Source organism: Hemiscyllium ocellatum, chromosome 12 (assembly GCF_020745735.1).
Source record: "Hemiscyllium ocellatum isolate sHemOce1 chromosome 12, sHemOce1.pat.X.cur, whole genome shotgun sequence".
Taxonomy (NCBI): domain Eukaryota; kingdom Metazoa; phylum Chordata; class Chondrichthyes; order Orectolobiformes; family Hemiscylliidae; genus Hemiscyllium; species Hemiscyllium ocellatum.
The window spans coordinates 37,841,042-37,860,904 of record NC_083412.1 but is presented as its reverse complement, the minus strand read 5'-3'; the positions used below and the strand labels follow the sequence as shown (position 1 = coordinate 37,860,904).

Sequence of the window (19,863 nt, the reverse complement as noted above, 5' to 3'; positions counted from 1 at the left end):
ATCAGCAAAGGTCCAGTACAGATCCACTTGCCACGGCCTGAAAAACATTCTTCCACCACTACCCTCTGCCTTCTCTGCACAAGTCAATTCTGAATCCATGCGGCCAAGTCACCATGGACCCCATGCATCATAATCTTCTGGACGAGCCTACCATGAGGGGCCTTGCTGAAAGCCTTACTAAAATCCATGTAGACAATATCCACTACTCTCCCCTCATCAATCACCTTTGACTCCTCCTTGAAAAATTCAACCAAGTAAGCAAGACATGACCTGACCTGCATAAAGCCATGCTGATTGTCCCTAATTAGACTATGCTTTTCCAAATACATGTAAATTCTATCCCCAAGAATTCTCTCCAACAGCTTCCCAACTATTGATGTGAGACTCACCGGACTACAGTTTCCAGGATTGTATTCACTTCACTTCCTGAACAGAGGAACAATATTGATTACTTGCCAGTCCTCTGGGATTTCTCCAGTGGCTAATGAGGAAACAAAGATCTTGGTCAAGGCCCCACCAATCTCCTATTTTGCCTCTCTCAATAGCCTGTGGACGAAGCACCTTAATGCTCTTCAAGAGACCCAACACCACCTCTTCCTTGATCTCAAAATGCCTGAACATACTAGCATATTCCACACAAGTCTCCCTACCCTCCACATCCTTCTCCTGAGTGAATACCAATGCAATACTCATTTAGGATCCCATCGACATCCTCTGCCTTCAAGCACAAGTTCCCTCCTTTATCCTTGAGTGGTCCTACTTTCTGTAAAAAGTGAGGTCTGCAGATGCTGGAGATCTGAGCTGAAAATGTGTTGCTGGTTAAAGCACAGCAGGTCAGGCAGCATCCTAGGAACAGGAAATTCGACGTTTCGGGCCAGAGCCCTTCATCAGGAATGGTCCTACTTTCTCCCTAGTTATCCTCTTGTTTTCAAAGTATGTATAGAATGCCTTGGGATTCTCTTTAACTCGGCTTGCCAAGGTCATTTCATGACACCTTCTTGCTCTCCTAATTCCCTGCCTGAGTTATTTCCTGCTATCTTTATATTCCTCAAGGACCCTGTCTGATTTTAGCTTCCTAAACCTTACATATGTTTGTTTTTTCCTTTTGACTGAATTTACAACCTCCCAATCATCCAATCCTTGTCCTTCCTCCTTACTGGAACGTGCCAGTCCTGAACTCTCATCAGCAGATCTTTAAACAATTCTCACATGTCAAATGTGAACTTGCCTGATAACAGCTCCCCCCAATTAACACTCCCTAACTTCTGCCTTGTACTAATGTAGTTTGACCTCTCCTCAATTTAGTGCCTTGCCACAAGGGCCTGACTTATCCTTATTCATAGCTATTTTAAAATTTAAAGAGCTGTGAACACTGTTTCCAAAATGCTCTCCCACTGAAAGATCAGTCACCTGGCCAGGATCCTTAGCCAATACAAGATGCAGTACAGCCCCTCCTCTCACTGAACTATTTACAAACTGATTCAAAAAACCCACTTGGATACACTTAACAATTTTCTGCCCCATCTAAGCCTCTTGTTCTAAAGGAGTCCCAGTCAATATTGGGGAAGTTGAAGTCACTCTCTATTACAACTCTGTTTTTACTGCAGCTTCCCATCTTTGTTCCTAATGTCTTGGTGGCTGTTGGAGGCCAATACTATAATCCGATCAAAGTGATTGCACCCATCTTATTTTTGAGTTCTACCCACATTGCCTCAGTGGATGCCCTCTCTGAGTGCAGACGTAATATTCTCCCTGGTTAGTAATGCAACTCCTCCAACAATTTTATTTTCCTCTCTATCTCGTCTAAAGCAACAAAACCCTGGAAAGTTGAGCAGTCAGTCCTGTCCCCCTCTCAACCAAATCTCTACAATAACCACAACATCATAGTCCCATGTACTGCTCCAGGTTCTAAGCTCATCTGTCTTACCTATAATATTCCTTGCATTTAAATAAACACACTTTAGCACATTAGTACCATCATGGTCATTTACCTGTCTTTGCCTGTCCTTTCTTTCTGATTTACTAATCCTAACATCTACCTTCCCCTCAATCCACCCACTTGCTCAACCGGCCCCCTAGATAGGACAGTCTAATTTCCAGAGTTATAGTGGCACCTTCTCTTCCACTTGCTCTCCTCCACCAGCCCCCGCCACTCCAGTTTAAACTTTCCCGAATAGCACTAGCAGACCTCCATGTGAGGATATTGTTTCCCGTCCAGTTTGTACAGATCCCTCTTGTACAGGTCCCTGACCCAGAAGAGATGCAACAACCCAAGACCCTGAGACCATGATCCCTGCACCAGCTCCTTAGCCACGCATTCATCTGTCCTATCCTTCTATTCCTTGCCTCACTAGCATGTGCCACTGGCAGTAATCCAGAGATTACTACCTTCGGGACCCTGCTTTCCAGCCTCTTTCCTAACTCCCTGTTCTTACTGTGCGGGACCTAATCCCTTTTTCTACCTATGTCATTGGTACCAATGTGCACTGTGGCATCTGGCTGCTCAGCCTCCCTCTTCAGAATTTTGAGCAACCACATAGAGACATTCTTGACCCTGCCACCGGGGAGGGAAAACACCATGCTGGAGTCTCAAATGTAGCCACAGAAACACCCACCTGTGCCCTTAACTAGACAAACAGTCTCCAACCACTATTGCTTGCTTGGATCTTGTCCAACTCTGCTCTCCAGCAGAGCCAGTGTGGTGTGTTAGGCCTGGCTGCTGCTGTTATATTCCTGACAGGCTATCCACCCCCCAAGCAGTATCCAGAGAGGGGAATATCCACAGGAGACTCCTGCACTATCTGTCTGTGTCTCCTGGCGGTCACTCATCTACCTGTCTGAACCTGTGATACAAACACCTTTCAGTAACTAGTATCTATCACACTCTCCATACCCTGTATGCTCCTCAGTGTATTCGACTGCCTTTCCAACTGAACAACGCCAGTGACACTTCCTGCAGACACAATCGCCAGGGACACTAGGCTGCTCCCTGATGTCCCACATCTGGCAGAGGGAGCACACCACTGCCCTGACTGCCATCTCTGCCCTCTTTACAATAAAAAAGATAAAATATCCACAAAATCTATCTACTCTTTTTCAAAGTTTTCTAGACCAGGATCTTTCCAAAATAAAACACAAAAATTCTTAAGATTTCTATATACAGTGAAAAATCACATTCTGGCTATTTGATTTGACTGTTACCTCAAAAACTGAATGAATACATAATGATTCAAGCTATTCATTTTGTCTTGCGGAACTTTGTAGTCTGTCTTCAGCACTCCATTTCTCCTGGAAGGTCCTGTCTCAGTGTACTGTGGTGATGCTATCTCATGTAGCAGGAGACCAATGTTATTCCACAGGATTAATTAAGTAAAGAGAGGCACTAACCTGCCAGAATAAATATCCCGTACAGTCACTGGGGAGAACACATGGAAACACTGGAGGTCGCTACAAACTATAGCCATCCATGTGACTTAGCAAAGTTAATTCTCCCACAGACAGTGATTTGTTCAAGGTACATTTTCCATCGATCAGTTTCAGGAACAAAATCTGTTTCATTTTTAACTTGCCTTTCCCAGGTTTGGATACAGGGGCTAATTGCAGTTATCTCACACACATTCTGATTAAGGTCATTTAATTCAGCACTGATCTGGAGTCTGTTCCACTCAAAGCCACACCACACACTGTAATTGCTCACTTTAACTATTCACACAATGAATCAAATGCAACTGTTTTTTTAAATTTTATAGTTTCTTATTAAATGTGTATGCAGAAGAAACAAATCCAAATATACATATTCCTCGTGTACAAGTATACTGCAATTCTACTGAAAATCACTTTTTAGCTTTTGAAAAAAGAAATCAAACTTATATTTGCCTCCCTTCCTGAAAAATCTCAGGGCTCCATACTAACCTTCAGGATCCAGCAGCTTCTCAATGCCAAGATGCTGTTTGGCCACGTTGAAGGCATGATCCAGTCTCTCATTTGCTGACTGTAGTTTTGCCACATCCTTCCAATCAAAGAGGTCAGGTCTGCAAGTATAACAAAGCAAATTAGGAAGTCAATCTTAGTTGTTATTGGATTGGAATCAATTCCACTTTAGGAAATTACCTAATAATAGAATTTAAATAGGTTAAAACTTTGGGGAATCGCTATAAATTGTACATTTTTTGAATCCTCAGTCTTAAGTTTTAAATATCACAGTGAAACTGAGCTAGTAAGAATATAGTGGATCAGAATTTGATTAATACTTGAACACAGAGAATACTGGAGGATGTCAACTGGAGGGGTTGAGCAGCATTCTTTCTCTAGAGTTAATGTTTTGTTAACAGTTCTGAAGAAGGGTTATACAGACTTGAAATGTTAACTGTTTCTCTCTCCACGAGTAATATCTTGTTTTTTAAACTTGACCCAGACCTTCGGAGCACAAATCCTTAATTTTCATCTACTTCATGCTAGCTTTCGGAAAAAGTTTGGTGGGAATTCTCTATTGAGTCTTTTATCACAATTGCGTGTTATCCATGTAAACGGTTTGAAATACATGTCCTTGGAGGGCAGTTTTGCACTAAGCACAGAACTATGGGCGACACGGTGGCACAATGGTTAGCACTGCTGCCTCACAGCGCCAGAGACCTGGGTTCAATTCGCACCTCGGGCAACTGCCTGTGTGGAGTGTGCATACTCTCCCCGTGTCTGCGTGGGTTTCCTCCGGGCGCTCCTGTTTCCTCTCACAGTCCAAAGATGTGCAGGTTAGGTTATTTGGCCATGCTAAATTGCCTGTAGTGTTAGGTGAAGAGGAAAATGGGTCCAGGTGGGTTGCTCTTCGGAGGGTCGGTGTGGACTTGTTGGGCTGAAGGGCCTGTTTTCACATTGTAAGTAATCTAATCTAAAATATGCTGCCAGAATTGCTGAGTGTTTCTAGCATTTTCTGTTTGTTTCAGATTTTTAGCATCCAGTGTTTTTGTCTTGGTATATATTCAAATGGGAAAAAGTGAGGACTGCAGATGCTGGAGATCAGAAGGGCTCATGCCCGAAACGTTGATCCTCAAATTTACCTGGACAGGCTCAGACTCCTCCCTTCCCTTCCTAGACCTCTCCATTTCTATCTCGGGCGACCGAATCAACATGGACATTTACGAGAAACCGACCGATTCCCACAGCTACCTAGACTATACCTCCTCCCACCCTGCCCCCTGTAAAAACGCCATCCCATATTCCCAATTCCTTTGTCTCCACCGCATCTGCTCTCAGGAGGACCAGTTCCAATGCTGAACAATCCAGATGGCCTCTTTCTTCAAAGATCGCAATTTCCCCCAGACATGGTCGACGATGCTCTCCACCACATCTCCTCCACTTCCCGCTCCTCCGCCCTTGAGCCCCGCCCCTCCAATTGCCACCAGGACAGAACCCCACTGGTCCTCACCTACCACCCCACCAACCTCCAGATACATCGTATCATCCGTCATCATTTCAGCCACCTCCAAACGGACCCCACCACCAGAGATATATTTCCCTCCCCTATCAACATTCCGAAAAGACCACTCCCTCCGTGACTCCTTCGTCAGGTCCACACCCCCCACCAACCCAACCTCCAGTCCCGGCACCTTCCCCTGCAACCGCAAGAAATGCAAAACTTGCGCCCACACCTCCCCCCTTACTTCCCTCCAAGGCCCCAAGGGATCTTTCCATATCTGCCACAAATTCACCTGCACCTCCACGCACGCCGTCATTGACTGTGTCCGCTGCACCCGATGTGGCCTCCTCTATATTGGGGAGACAGGCCACCTACTTGCGGAGCATTTCAAAGAACACCTCGGGGGCACCCGGACCAACCAACCCAACCACCCCGTGGCTCAACACTTCAACTCCCCCACCCACTCCACCAAGGACATGCAGGTCCTTGGACTCCTCCATCACCAGACCATAGCAACACGACGGCTGGAGGAAGAGCGCTTCATCTTCCGCCCAGGAACCCTCCAATCACAAGGGATGAACTCAGATTTCTCCAGTTTCCTCATTTCCCCTCCCCCCACCTTGTCTCAGTCCCAACCCTCGAACTCAGCACCACCTTCCTAACCTGCAATCTTCTTCCTGACCTCTCCTCCCCCACCCCCACTCCGGCCTATCGCCCTCACCTTAACCTCCTTCCATCTACTGCATTTCCAACTCCCCTCCCCCAAGTCTCTCCACCCTACCTTTTATCTTAGCCTGCTTGGCACACCCTCCTCATTCCTGAAGAAGGGCTCAGGCCCGAAATGTCAATTCTCCTGCTCCTTGGATGCTGCCTGACCTGCTGCGCTTTTCCAGCAACACATTTTAGCTCTATATATTCAAACGGTCAACATCTTGGAGAATAGGACAATAATTTTTATCATTTCAGTTCAAAACATACTTGTATTCTTCTCTGTACAGAACATTTTGCAGCAACAACTTTAACCAGACACCTGCTTCAAATACTTTGCCTTGAGTGAATCATGCAGCACTGTTCACTCTCTGCTTCAGCCTGCAGAGATACCTCAAACATTCCCTTAATGGCTTCCTGTGATGGAACAGCTGGCAAAGGACTGGTCTCCTGTTACTATATGCCTTGGCACATTGGTCTATCCCAAGAGAGCAGTATGTTTTACTTTTGTGCATTGCTTAAAACTATCAGCATTAATCCAAGAACTAGGCAGTTGGTTGGACATACTCTACAAGTACAGCAGCACATAGGCATCATTGGTATTTTATTTTGGAAAGCAGGAAGGGGTTAGATTAATAAAACTCAGCCAAATTATTACTGGATTGGAAGAAAACATGATATCATGCAAATGACAAACATAATGAGTTGTTCAGCAAGACTAGGTATTCTTATCAATATTGTATTAATTAGATTGACTCAATTTCACATTCGTCATTATGTCCATTTCATTTTCCTTAAATAATTTTTTGTTCATTCCCTCAATAGGATCACTATTTGCTGTTGGCATGTGTTAGTGGTTACACTTAACACACAACACTTCATCCAAGTAGCTTTCCAATATATGTCTTTCCCCATTCTCCTAACCACTACCACCAAAATATATTTTATTCATCAAATTTGTACATGCAAAATAGACTACAATTCAGGATCCAATTCAATGATTGAGAGATTTTAGGTTAAATGACACAATCTGTGAAATTTGTTCCAAGTTTTTTTTTAATGTGAAAAGAATTACCAGCAATTTGCATCACACTGTAGTGTTAAAATGACTTGGACATGACTAATTCCACCAAGTCAGCAGGTTAACAGTGTTTGAAAGGTACAGGAACAGAAGTGGCAACAATCTGTTAAGAAGTAACTTTGTTTAGGATTCACAAACAAAATGAAAAATTGCTGGAGAAACTCAGCAGGTCTGGCAGCATCTGTGGAGAGAAAGCAGAGTTAATGTTCCAGGTTCAAAACTGTTTTTTTTTAAGTTAGGGTTGATGTTTGACAGCAATGTTTTCTTTGTACCAACATGAGATGCTGGTTTCTCAAAAACTGAAGCCCAATGCTTTATATCCCAAGTTCCCATTCTGTCAGTGGATCAAACAATAACTGCCACCATTTACACCTGCAAGGTCTAATCACCAATCAGACTTTCAGAATCATATTATTAGAGGCTATAATTTTTAGTTCTGGCACTGAGAGTCTGTGTTTTCACCTTTATTACAAGAGCATTGCTTTGCTATTTTCCCCTTTCTGCTGTAATAAGATACATGGTAACAATCCCTTGTTAAATTGTTCCACAGATTCGACATGAAACATATTAACCATTATTTCTGGGCTATATTAATTATCACTGCAGTTACTGCAAGTTACTGGTTCTGATTATGCAAGTAGCCATTGCCTATTTCGCAGAAGAAAATATTGAAAAGTTAGAATACCTAAAGCCTTTGCAGAAAATTTGCAAATCAATGAGAATAGCAGGTTTATTCTAAATCTTGGTAGTATAACAAACTGAAACACCAATTCAAAATTAACTTTTCAGGAAATGCCCAAATTATCAAAATGCTGTCTTATATCCTATGAAAATTACCCACAAAAAACTAGCAACTTAATTCAACATCTCCATTAGCACACAGATATAAATGTGCTATTCACCATTGCCTTTGCCTTTCATGCCAACCTCACACCTACCCTATGCTACCCCAGGTGAAATCCCAGTGCTGATTTTCACTGGGAGAGAGAGAGCAGGTAACCATGCAGGTTAACCCCAAGCAGGTCTGGGTCTAGTTTGTTTTGCACTGCCTCACCTCCGCAACAGTGGTCAGGTGGCAGGGGCCATATTAAAGGCAGGCACTGATGGGGAGAAATGATGCCTTTTGTTTCCTATCTGGTGTTGTAAAAGAGCTTTTATTCAAGTCTTTCAAAATGCATTTGTTTTATTTAAAAAAACACGATTTGCTGTTGAAAACAATGAGTGTTTAAGCCATACAGATTGAAAAGGCTGCAAAACTGATCACTGTCACTGCTACGTTAGCTCAACTCAACACGTGATGTTTGGTGCGCATGCTTTTGATGGGAAGTTTATTAATGCAGAGGACCACAGGTCAGAGTTGGGTGTGATATCATCCAAATAAACAATATGTTAACACTCAGTGTCGAGGTACGAGCTTGAATAATGGCAACAGCGCTTATTCTAAAGGGGCTTTCACCACTTGGAGAACTGTAACCCCACTACAAAGAAACTTTACTGGCTAGAAAGAGAGCCAAGCAGTAAACAACAACGGGAGACAAAGAGAAAGCAGAAGGCCAATGAAACTTTAAAAAATTCACCCAAGTGTTTACACGTTCCAGCCTGTGTTTTCCAAGCAAATGTCAGCACAGGTATATGAGAATGTGTTCTGCACCATGTATTATATCCCGGGAGAGAAGGGCTCAGCTGAAACTTGCCTGCACCAGAAGATTCCTGACATTCATGGCAGTCTGACTGAGACCTTCACACCCTGCATGGCATAAAACCACTGACCTATACAGCCCGAGCACCTATGTTCTGCATCATTTCTCCATCTCCTCTTCCATGTCCCCTTCTGATGTGTTGTCATTTTCCAGAGTCTCTCCCACTATAAGTACCACCGTTCTCTGGACGGCCATGTTATAGAGAGCACAAAAGACAATCATAATAATAGTCAGAGTGTCAAATGGCACAGAAGATGTCCTTTGGCCCATCCAATTGATGTTAATTCCACTTTCCCCACCTGGCCCATAGCCTTGGATGCTATGACATTTCAAATGCTCATCAACATGTTTTTTTAAAAATATATAAAGATTGTCATGTCTCCCAACTCTACTCCTCTTCCAGGCACCACATTCCAGGTTCCCACTACCTCTTGGGAAAGCAACTTACTTTCCTCAAATTCGCTCTAGCTCTCCTGCCCATCACTTTGAAATTACGTTCCCTCATGTTGACCTTTCAACTAAGGTGAACAGCTGTTGTTGCTCCGTGCTTCTCATGAGCCAACGACAACATACTGCCGTGCTAAACTTGGCTGGTCCATACACGGGATATTCATCTTCAAAATGCTGTAAACATAAATGCTCAAATACTAAAATGCTGAAGTGGTTATCTGAGCAAGTAGATGGCTTTGGTTGCAACGTGTCTGCACCCATGTGTGAGACTCCTCCAGAGTGGTGAGCAGCCATTTCATCAACATATATCCCTCACTTCTCAAATTCTTTCATGGACTTTAGGAGTTGAAGTGAAGAACTATGGCAGTAAGGAGTGCTGGAACAAGGTGCCACTTAAGTGACTGAATATGTGAAGAAAGCTCTTGCTGCAGAAGTACAGCAGCTGAATTTTGCAGGAGCAGAACTCCTTTCTGTCGATGGATTGCAACAGCCAGTTACTCAATGCATTGATGGCCCCAGTGTGTAAGCAATGATCCTCTGTGTCTGGGGTAATCTAGCACTGGAGGAGAAAGCCTCAGTTACAATGAGGTCACATTTATCTGGAATTGGAGATGCAGAGCAATACCTGCAAATCAGGGTTCAGGTACCTGTAAGATTCAAGAGTGTGCTACCATCTGGGAGATAGAAGGACCAGAAGCAATGAAGCTCAATGACACAATGACTTTGATGGCCATTGGGAGAGCATGGTGAGCTATGGAAGTCTGAGATAAAGGCACATCTATATTTGACCATATGTTGTGATCCACATGCTACTGTGGATATGAATTGTTGTAAATTAATAATTAAAAAATGGACAAGCCCCAGCTGAGTTAATCACCTTTTTAAGGAGCACAGCTAATTTGCTGAGTTTCCATTGTTTACTGATTTGTCTCTAGACAATGCATGCAACGAATCCAAACAAAATCACATCCTCCCTTGATAGGCTGTTAAATGAGCTTCTTGCCAACCTTCCCCTGCAGAACCCATGTGAACATGGTCAGCACCAGGAACACAATGGACAGAGCTGGAACACCTGTCTTTGAGGCTCACATGCTCCTCGGCTTCTGCTGCTGGTGAGAACTAAAGTTCCAGTATCAAAAGAAACTCTCAAGTATTATTTTCTCTGAATTTCCTTCAGAAGCAGTCTCTGATTAATAGGTTCAGGAGGGCTGCAGAATTCAGACAGAACTAAAAACAGTGGACAGGACAAGAGGTTGGCTCTGCCTGCTAATTATCTGCTAATGTCATTAAAGGCCTCATGGGTTGATTGTCTAATTGTTAACTAAGTTGGATCTCAATTACCAATGGATTTCTGGCTCATTCTGCAAAACTGAATGCCAAGAAACTGTAGAATCAGGAGTTCATTATTCACATTTCAACAGGAGCAAATCAACTTGATAAATAAACTGACTAGGGAAAACTGAATGGTTGGATCCATTCCAAACAAAGATTCAAATGGTACTGACATAGGTCAGGTCAAATGATATCCAAGGTGCACCCTCATGGAGCATTTATAGTCCACGTGAAAGGAAAACATCTTTAATCTGAACAAATATTGAAGATTTAATATGCTTGGCTCCCTTTGAGGGAGTTTAATATCTCTCAAAAAAGAGAGACTGCACTATTCATTAACTTGGTCCTAAAGCAAGGCAAGAGGTTAAACAGCCTTATTAAACAATGCACTGCTTTGCAGAGTGGCAAAGGTTTCTGATGTACCTTGTGGATTTCTAGTTCATGTAGCAAATGCCAATGTGTCAATTTTTCAACACGACTAAATATTTACGAATACAGTATCATATCATATATATATATATATATATATATATATATATAGGGTTCTGTGCTTAGCAAGTGACTGTACATTATATACTGATTGCTGACTGACTGAAGACAACATCCTCATGCCAGTACACAGTGATTGAAGGTGAGGTAGGTACTTTTGCACTGGAATATCACAGATGATGACACATATCTTTCTTAAAACTACATGCCTGGCTGATTTGGAACCCATGCCTCAATGTCATACTCCTCCAGTTCCTGAAAAGAATGGGAATTATTTCACCAATAAGCATGTAAAAAGATTCTTTTGATACATTGTCTATACATTGATTCATGGGTATAGGACATGACCAAATCTGGTATTTATACTCTGACCAGGACTTAACAGGTAGCTTCACTCTGCGGTATGCTGTTCTCATAGATGGATACTTATCATTTATCTTAAATTGGTGGCGGTTGTTACACAACATTATATTTTTGCTATCACAACATCGTTGCTATCTGAGTCATGTGATGGATGGTTGATGAAATGCACTTTGGACATGTTAACTATTTCTTTGTAAAACTTGCCAATTGCTTATCAGATTGTCCTGTGACCGAGGCTTGCTACAACAATGTACCTGTATTATGTTTGACTGAGTGAGCGAGTGAGAGTTTAAAAATCCCAAGCTCTTATGTTTTGTCCTGGTTTAAATTGGGGTCTCTGCATGCTTACTGATCATGGCAGTACACTATTGTCACCCTTCTTTCCGCTGAGACAAAATATCTCAATTTATGAACCGTGTGGAAAAAACTTGAAGAACTATTGGTAAAATGTTTGGATGAAACAGTGTTTTACAAAAGATTGAGATCAATTTGATGCTATCTGCTGCCTTCAGAATGTCAAGAAACATTTTTATTTTTTATCCTTAATTCCTGTAAAACCTGTTTGGAAAAGTTCATGTGCCCTGAACGGGTTGTTCCCTAGCAACCCTTTCTGGTCTTAGTTTTGTCTCAGTACCCTTCTGAAAGAAAAAAAAAGTAAAAGAAAACCTCCAAAGTTTGCAATAAAAGAAAACTTGTCTTCCCAAAGTTCCACCTTGGGTTGAGGTATTTAGGAACATGATTTTAAGATTCCATATATCAGGATCTTGACAACTTTGCAAACTCTGACTATTTTTCAGATAATGGGAATCAGCCAGAATTTCAACCAAGGTGAACCTCCCTGGAGGATCTTCTATCAGTTCATTGTTGTCAGCAGTTCGATTTCATCAACAAGAAACCCAATGTACTGACAGAATTTTTTAAACTCATGGAGGAATGAGATTTGATTATCAGCATATTCCTCCCCTCACAGTCATAACATTTCTGGATGGAGAGAAAATGGGAGAGAAGAACTGTAGAAATCAGTCTTCCAAATGTGAGACCTGCAAGCAAGGGAAATCCAGTGACATGAGGAGTAGTCCATAGATTTAACTAAAAATCTTAGCAGGTGGCAGTACATTTAATGATCATGGCTTTTATGCTACAAAGAATGCATTCTGAGACCATTCAAGTGTAGGCAGTGAGAAGAGGTGGTAATATTTTGAACACTCCATTTCCTGTACACATATTGGAAGGGTGTACTATAGACTGTCATTAGACACAAGAGGTACGCCACACAAACTGAATGTATTGATCAATTGCTCAACAAACTTGCCTCTGAAGGGACATTAAAAAGAAACACGTGGCTCAGAAAAACGTGGATGCATTGCAGGCAGAGTCAAGAGAACTTATACTGGGGAGGTGAGAAATGACACACATTACTCCTTGAGGCCAGATTTTCCATGGATCATGCAGATTGTTATGCCATTCCTTTGGTTTTACAAAACAAAATACCTGCAGTGTTTCTGACAGCAGATTCTGATCAAAGCTCCTCAGAGCATAAAACATTCAGGGGAGGGAAAAGTGGGTCCCTTTGTTTGACTGCACCCAGCTGCCACAAATGTGAAGGTCCAGCAGAGACAATCACTTCGGCAGCTGCTGTCAAAGCCTTACCATGTAAGGCAATTGTGAGACTAGGATACTGAGAGGACAGGGTGCCAGCACGCAAGGTAACCAGCTGAGTGATGGGAGTGTATGGGGTAGGTCAGGATCAATCAAGTCAAGTTGTGTGAGTGATGCTGGATCCAGAAGCTGTAGGGGTGGGGTTGGAGAATAGAGGTCTGGAGGTGGGGAGAAGAAGGGGGATGGGGGGGTGGGGTGGGGGTGGGGGGGGGAGTTGGGTCACGATCCTGGTGGGGGGGGTGGTGCAAATGCTCTGACAAATGTATATTTGGGGATGTGCAGGGTAAGTTGGGGGTCAGCTTAATAGTTACTTATGAGTTAGGCCACGTATTTGAAGTTTAACCTTTCTTGAGTAACTACCTAATGAACTTCAGCAGAACTCTCCGTATTCTCTAATTTACAGGGAGACTTTGAGAGTTTCAGACGCAATGGAACCGCCCAGCAGAACTTTTAAATTTGCCAGGCAATTTCTTCAGAGTCAGTGACAAAGAGTAATCCAAGGGTCCCCATGCTCAACTCCCATCTACATTTCAAAAATTATTGTTTAACCATCACAAAATCACTGCCTTGGTCTTCATCGTTTTATGGACCAGACCAGACCCCCTCAAAATAGATGCGAACATTTTCTGATTTTTAAGTCAAATGGAAAATGCCTTGTTCCAGAGACGCATGCAACTGGTCAAACTACTCAACATTAAACATAAACACAATTTATTTAAACACTATAATTAAAATACAAACAAAAGAAAGAACTCAGAATAACTTAACTCTGTTGGAAAATGTAACCAAATAATAGATACAGTAACTGTTCCTAATGAACTATTCCAATATAGTAACACCCCCTTGTCAAAGAGGAATATTCAGAAAAACTGATTTCACCCAGTAGCAGAGAGAAACGCCAGCTTCGCGCTGTAACCGAGAAAGGGAAAATATAGCTTCTATTTCTTCAAGCCCACAACAGCAACTGCTTAAATCTAAACCCAAAAACTAAAAAAACAAAGTCTGGCATGTGAGATCTGTCCACATCCAGCTCGGCAGCCTTCATCATTTCAACTTAAAGAAAAACCCAAGGGCTCGCAAGCTGTTTACTTCAGTGGTTTTGGTACACTACTTGGTGCCTCTACCTTACAAAACTCTGTTCTTAAAAAAAACCATGACAAATAACCTCTCAAAAGCCACAGTGTCGTCACAACTGATTCAAGGAAGAAACAAGAAATCTCACAGAACTAGCAGTCCATGGGTCTACGGAGAAAAAGGAATTGAAGGTAATTCTGGAGAAATTAATTGAACTGAAGGTTGGTATATCCCCAGGAGTGTTAAAAAGATGGTTATGGAGATAGTGGTTGCATTGATGATCATCTTCTACAAGTTCTATAGATCCTGGGAATGGATTCTATACATTGGAAGGGAGCATATGCTATGTCATTATTTAAAGAGGGAAGGAGAGAAAGAATAAGGGACCTGTTCAGCTTACTTCAGTGGTAGGGAAAATGCTAGAGTCCATCATAAAGCATATGATAAATGGACAATTAGGTTATAACAATTTGATTAGGCATACTCAGCAGGGATTTATCAATGAGAAATAATGTTTGACAAACCTGGCACAGGTTTCTTAAGGACATTATGAACAGAATTGATTCAGAGAAATCCCTGACAGGAGGTTTGCTCAAAAAACATTGCCTGTAAAGTGCTCTGGATTGTAATCTCATTTTTCACACAATCCATCTCTCACTCTTTCCTTCCATTATACTCTATGATTCCCAAATGTACCTTAATTGCACTTCAAGCACTCTTCCTTTCAAAAGGACAGTTAATCATTTCCCAGTTTCTCCATTTCCACTGTATTTGTGCAATGTGATATTATCAGACCATCTTCTGGTGTTATAGTTATACAGCTGCACAGCATGGAAACAGACTCTTCAGTCCAACTTGTCCATGCCCACCAGATATCCCAATCTGACCAAGTCCCATTTGCCAGCATTTGATCCATATACCTCTAAATCCTTCCTGTTCATGTACCCATTCAGATGCCTTTTAAGTGTTGTAATTGTACCAGCCTCCAATACTCCCTCTGGCTCATTCCACACACGGACCAACCTCTGTGTGAACATGTTGCCCCATTGGTCCCTTTTAAATCTATCTCTCCTCACCTTAAAATTTGCCTTCTAGTTTTGGGATTCCCTTACACTAGGGAAAAGACCTTGTCTGTTCACCCAAACATTCCCTTCATAATTTTATAAACCTCTATAAAGCACCCCTCAGTCTCTGACCCTCCAGGGAAAATAGCCCCAGCCAATTCAGCCTCACCTTGTCCCTCACCCTCAACGCTCCCAGTGACTGGCAGAATGGTCAAAGGTATCTGATTTCATGCAGTAGAACTGTCATCCCTTCCTTTCCTTTTCCAGAACCATGATAGAGTTTCCTTGTCCTCATCATCCATCCCAACAACCTTCATGATGATTGGATCATCTGTCATATTTCCATAACCTCTAACTGCATACTATTTCTACACCCCTCCCCTTTCAACTCTCCAAGGAGGTTTGTTTCTTTCTGTAACTTTCTAATCCCACCAATAGCACATTCAATAGTGCTACCATTACTGAATTGTCTACTATCAACATCCTGGGGGTTACCATTGACCATAAATGCAATTGGATTTGCCAAGAAAACATATTGGCTACAACAGCAGGTCAGAGACTCAAATCCTGCAGTAAATAACTTGCCTCCTGGCTCCCCAAAGACTGCTCACCATCGACAAGGCACAAGTCAGGAATGCGATGGAATACTCCCCACTTGCCTGGATGGGTGCAGCTCCAACAACACTCAAGGAGCTTGACATCTTCCAGGACAAAGCAGCCCACTTGATTGCCACTACATACACAGCAACCACTCACTCCACCACCGGCACTCAGTCGAAACAGTGTGTACTACTTACAAAATGCACCAAAGATCCTTTTGTAGCATCTTCTAAACCTACAATCACTTCCATCCAGAAGGGCAAGGACAGCAAATACATGGAAACATCACCACTTGCAAGTTCCCCTCCAAGCTATACACCATCCTGACATGGAAATATATCACCATTCTTTCACTGTTGCTGGGTGAACATCCTGGAATTCCATCCATAACAGCATTGTTGGATTAATGCAAATGCAGATAAGGACGGTAGACCAACTCATCCCACACAGACTCTGGACCACCTTTAAACCAGCAGAGTTCGGACCCGAACAAAACAAACAGTACAGACTACAGATTCAAAAATACCAGCAACGGTTCTCCTTCAGGATCCTCCGTTCCACGCTTGCAGCAATGTGCCGGCACCTAACCTCTCTACAGTCAGCCCTGCCTCAGCTGAGGGCCACACTTTCTCAGAACTGCAAAGGACCCCTTCTGTACTACATCCTCAGGAAAATTCATACTCTGAAACATCAAAAACTGTAAGTACAACAAACTTTTATCTACCCATCTCCATAACCAGTGCTCCTCAAACATTCCAGAAGATTCCCCCGGCCTCTGGAACTGCTTGGATGCCATTAGCCATGCGGCTGGTGCAGCTGCCACCTCCACGCTGATTGATGATGTCACTCCCATCCCCTCAGCAAAGGACTCACCTTCATCCCCCTCCGCCCACGCATCAATGAATGTAGTACACACCGTGATGTCGAACACTTCTTCCGCTGTATCCACCTCCGAGCTTACTTTCACAATCAGGACTCCCACCCACCTTCCGAGGACCCCTTCGCCTTCCTTCAACACACTGCATCTACCTGGACACCCAGTGCTGGCCTATTACCCACCCTCGACCTCTTCATTTCCAACTGCCGCCAGGACAGTAACCGCCTCAACCTGTCTACCCCTCTCCCCCACTCCAACCTCTCACCCTCACAATGCGCAGCCCTCCAATCCCTCTGCTCCAATCCCAACCTCACCATCAGGCCAGCAGATAAAGGAGGCGCAATGGTAACCTACACCGCTGAAGCCAAACGCCAACTCGAGGACACCTCTTCCTACCGCCCCCTCGACCATGACCCCAACCCCCATCACCAAACCATCATCTCCCAGACCATACAGAACCTCATCACCTCAGGAGATCGCCCACCCACAGCTTCCAACCTCATAGTCCGGGAACCCCGCACTGCCCAGTTCTACCTCCTTCCCAAGATCCACAAGCCTGACCACCCTGGCAGAACCATTGTCTCAGCATGCTCCTGCCCCACTGAACTCATCTCTACCTACCTCAACACAGTCCTAAACCCCCTAGTCCAGGAACTCCCCACATACCTTTGAGACACCACCCACGCCCTCCACCTCCTCTGAGACTTCCGTTTCCCTGGCCCCCAACACCTCATCTTCACAATGGATATCCAATCGGTCTACACCTCCATCCACCATGACCAGGGCCTCCAAGCCCTCCGTTTCTTCCTCTCCCTAACGTCCCCAACAGTACCCTTTCATCAACACTCTCATCCTTTTGGCCAAACTAGTCCTCACCCTTAACAATTTCTCCTTCGAATCCTCCCACTTCCTCCAGACCAAAGGGGTAGCCATGGGCACCTGTATGGGCCCCAGCTATGCCTGTCTCTTTGTTGGCTACATAGAACAGTCGGTCTTCCGTAATTACACTGGCACCACTCCCCACCTCTTCCTCCGCTACATTGATGACTGCATTGGCCCCACCTCATGCTCCCGTGAGGAGGTTGAGCAATTCATCAACTTCACCAACACATTCCACCCTGACCTTAAATTTACCTGGACCATCTCTGACACCTCCTTCTCCTTCCTGGACCTCTCCATTTCCATTAATGACGACCGACTTGACACCGACATTTTTTACAAACCCACCAACTCCCACAGCTACCTGGATTACACCTCTTCCCACCCTACCACCTGCAAAAATGCCATCCCGTATTCCCAATTCCTCCGTTTCTGCCGTATCTGCTCCCAGGAGGATCAGTTCCACCACAGAACATACCAGATGGCCTCCTTCTTTAGAGACTGCAATTTCCCTTCCCAAGTGGTTAAAGATGCCCTCCAACGCATCTCGTCCACATCCCGCACCTCTGCCCTCAGACCCCACCCTCCAACTGTAACAAGGACAGAACGCTCCTGGTGCTCACCTTCCACCCACCTCATCCCAGTTCTAAACTTCCAGCTCAGCACTGTCCCCATGACTTGTCCTACTTGCCTATCTTATTTTCCACCTATCCACTCCATCCTCCCTCCCCTGACCTATCACCTTCATCCCCTCCCCCACTCATCTATTGTACCCTATGCTACTTTCTCCCCACCCTCACCCTCCTCTCATTTATCTCTCCACCCTTCAGGCTCTCTGCCTGATTTCCTGATGAAGGGCTTTTTCCCGAAACATCGATTTTACTGCTCCTCGGATGCTGCCTGAACTGCTGTGCTCTTTCAGCATCACTAATGCAGAATCTGGTTTCCAGCGTCAGCAGTCCTTGTTTTTACCCGGTCGAGGCAACAATCATCGAAATCAGTTATTCAGTCAGTCATTCTTCTGATCTCAGAAATGTGCAAACTAATCCCATTTGGTTGTAAATTGTTGCATTTCTAAGTGCTTGTACTACAGCACATGGATTGCAGTGGTTCAAGACGTAGTGCAGCCCACTATCAACTTCACAAAGACAATGAGGGACAGGCAATAAAAATATAGCCCATGAGTGAATAAATGAAACTTTGCTGCTGGGAAGCAGTCTCTTCTGTAATGAAGCACAGATCAGGTGATTGTTTTACAGTCCACCTTATCTTTCAATTCAGCACTGTACAGCTTTCCAGACTTAACATGTAGTCCAACAACCTTGGATCACAATTTCTGCCGTTTCCTTTTCGCTTTTTTACAGTTCGTTTTGTTTCTGAACAGTTATTGATAACGATTCTATTATTTTCTATCTCCTCTTGAGTCATCTTCTTTTCATTTCACATTTTCCATTAACATTCACATTTGCCATGCACCATCATCCCATTTGTCATTTTGTCTTTTCTGTCTCGATCTATTAGGCCTTCCCTTTTGTTCGACCCATTTCCCAGCCTCTATAATTGCTTGAAAACCATGACATACCTAACTTTTCCCATTTCTGGCAAAAGACCATTGCTCTGAAATGTTAACTCAGTTTCTCTCTCACCAAGGTTATCAGACCGCATGAGTATTTCCAGGATCATTTTGCTTTCACACCACAGAGGAAATGGATTAATCCAAATGCAGATACTGACAGTAGAGGCAGCAATCATCAAAATCAATAATTCAGTCATTCTCCTGGTTTCAGAAGTGTGCAAATTCATCTCAGTCAGTTGTAAATTGCTACATTTCTAAGTACGTGCACCTGGAAGAGTGAAATGTGATACCATCATTATTCACTCTGAAATAAAATAAAATTAGTGAAACAATAAATGCTTGTTGGATTTGTCACTTATTCCATCTCGCCTTCCCTGCTGCTCTCTCACCTCTCTCCATCCCCCACTGACCTCCCATTTTCCCTGCCTGCTTAAAAACATTCACCTGAAGTGCACCCAGTTAAAGATTGCTGAGCTGGAGCATTAATTCTGTTTCACTCTCCACAAATACTGCAACATTCCTTGAACATTTTTAATTTTAGGCTTCATGATGTTTTTAAACAAGACTTCTTTATGGGACTATATCAAAACATACCAAA

At 43.4% G+C, this 19,863-nt stretch overlaps 1 protein-coding gene across 6 annotated transcripts in view; it reads right to left on the bottom strand.

Annotated features, from left to right (window-relative positions):
- The window catches only part of dmd (dystrophin), a 1,983,095-nt gene that overhangs the window by 1,353,502 nt on the left and 609,730 nt on the right, over positions 1 to 19,863 (bottom strand). For all 6 annotated transcript variants that reach the window (XM_060833515.1, XM_060833512.1, XM_060833514.1 and 3 more), the window contains exon 7: positions 3,913 to 4,031. In XM_060833515.1, the coding sequence (XP_060689498.1) occupies positions 3,913 to 4,031 (119 nt within the window). The remainder of the gene's footprint in view (positions 1 to 3,912; positions 4,032 to 19,863) is intronic.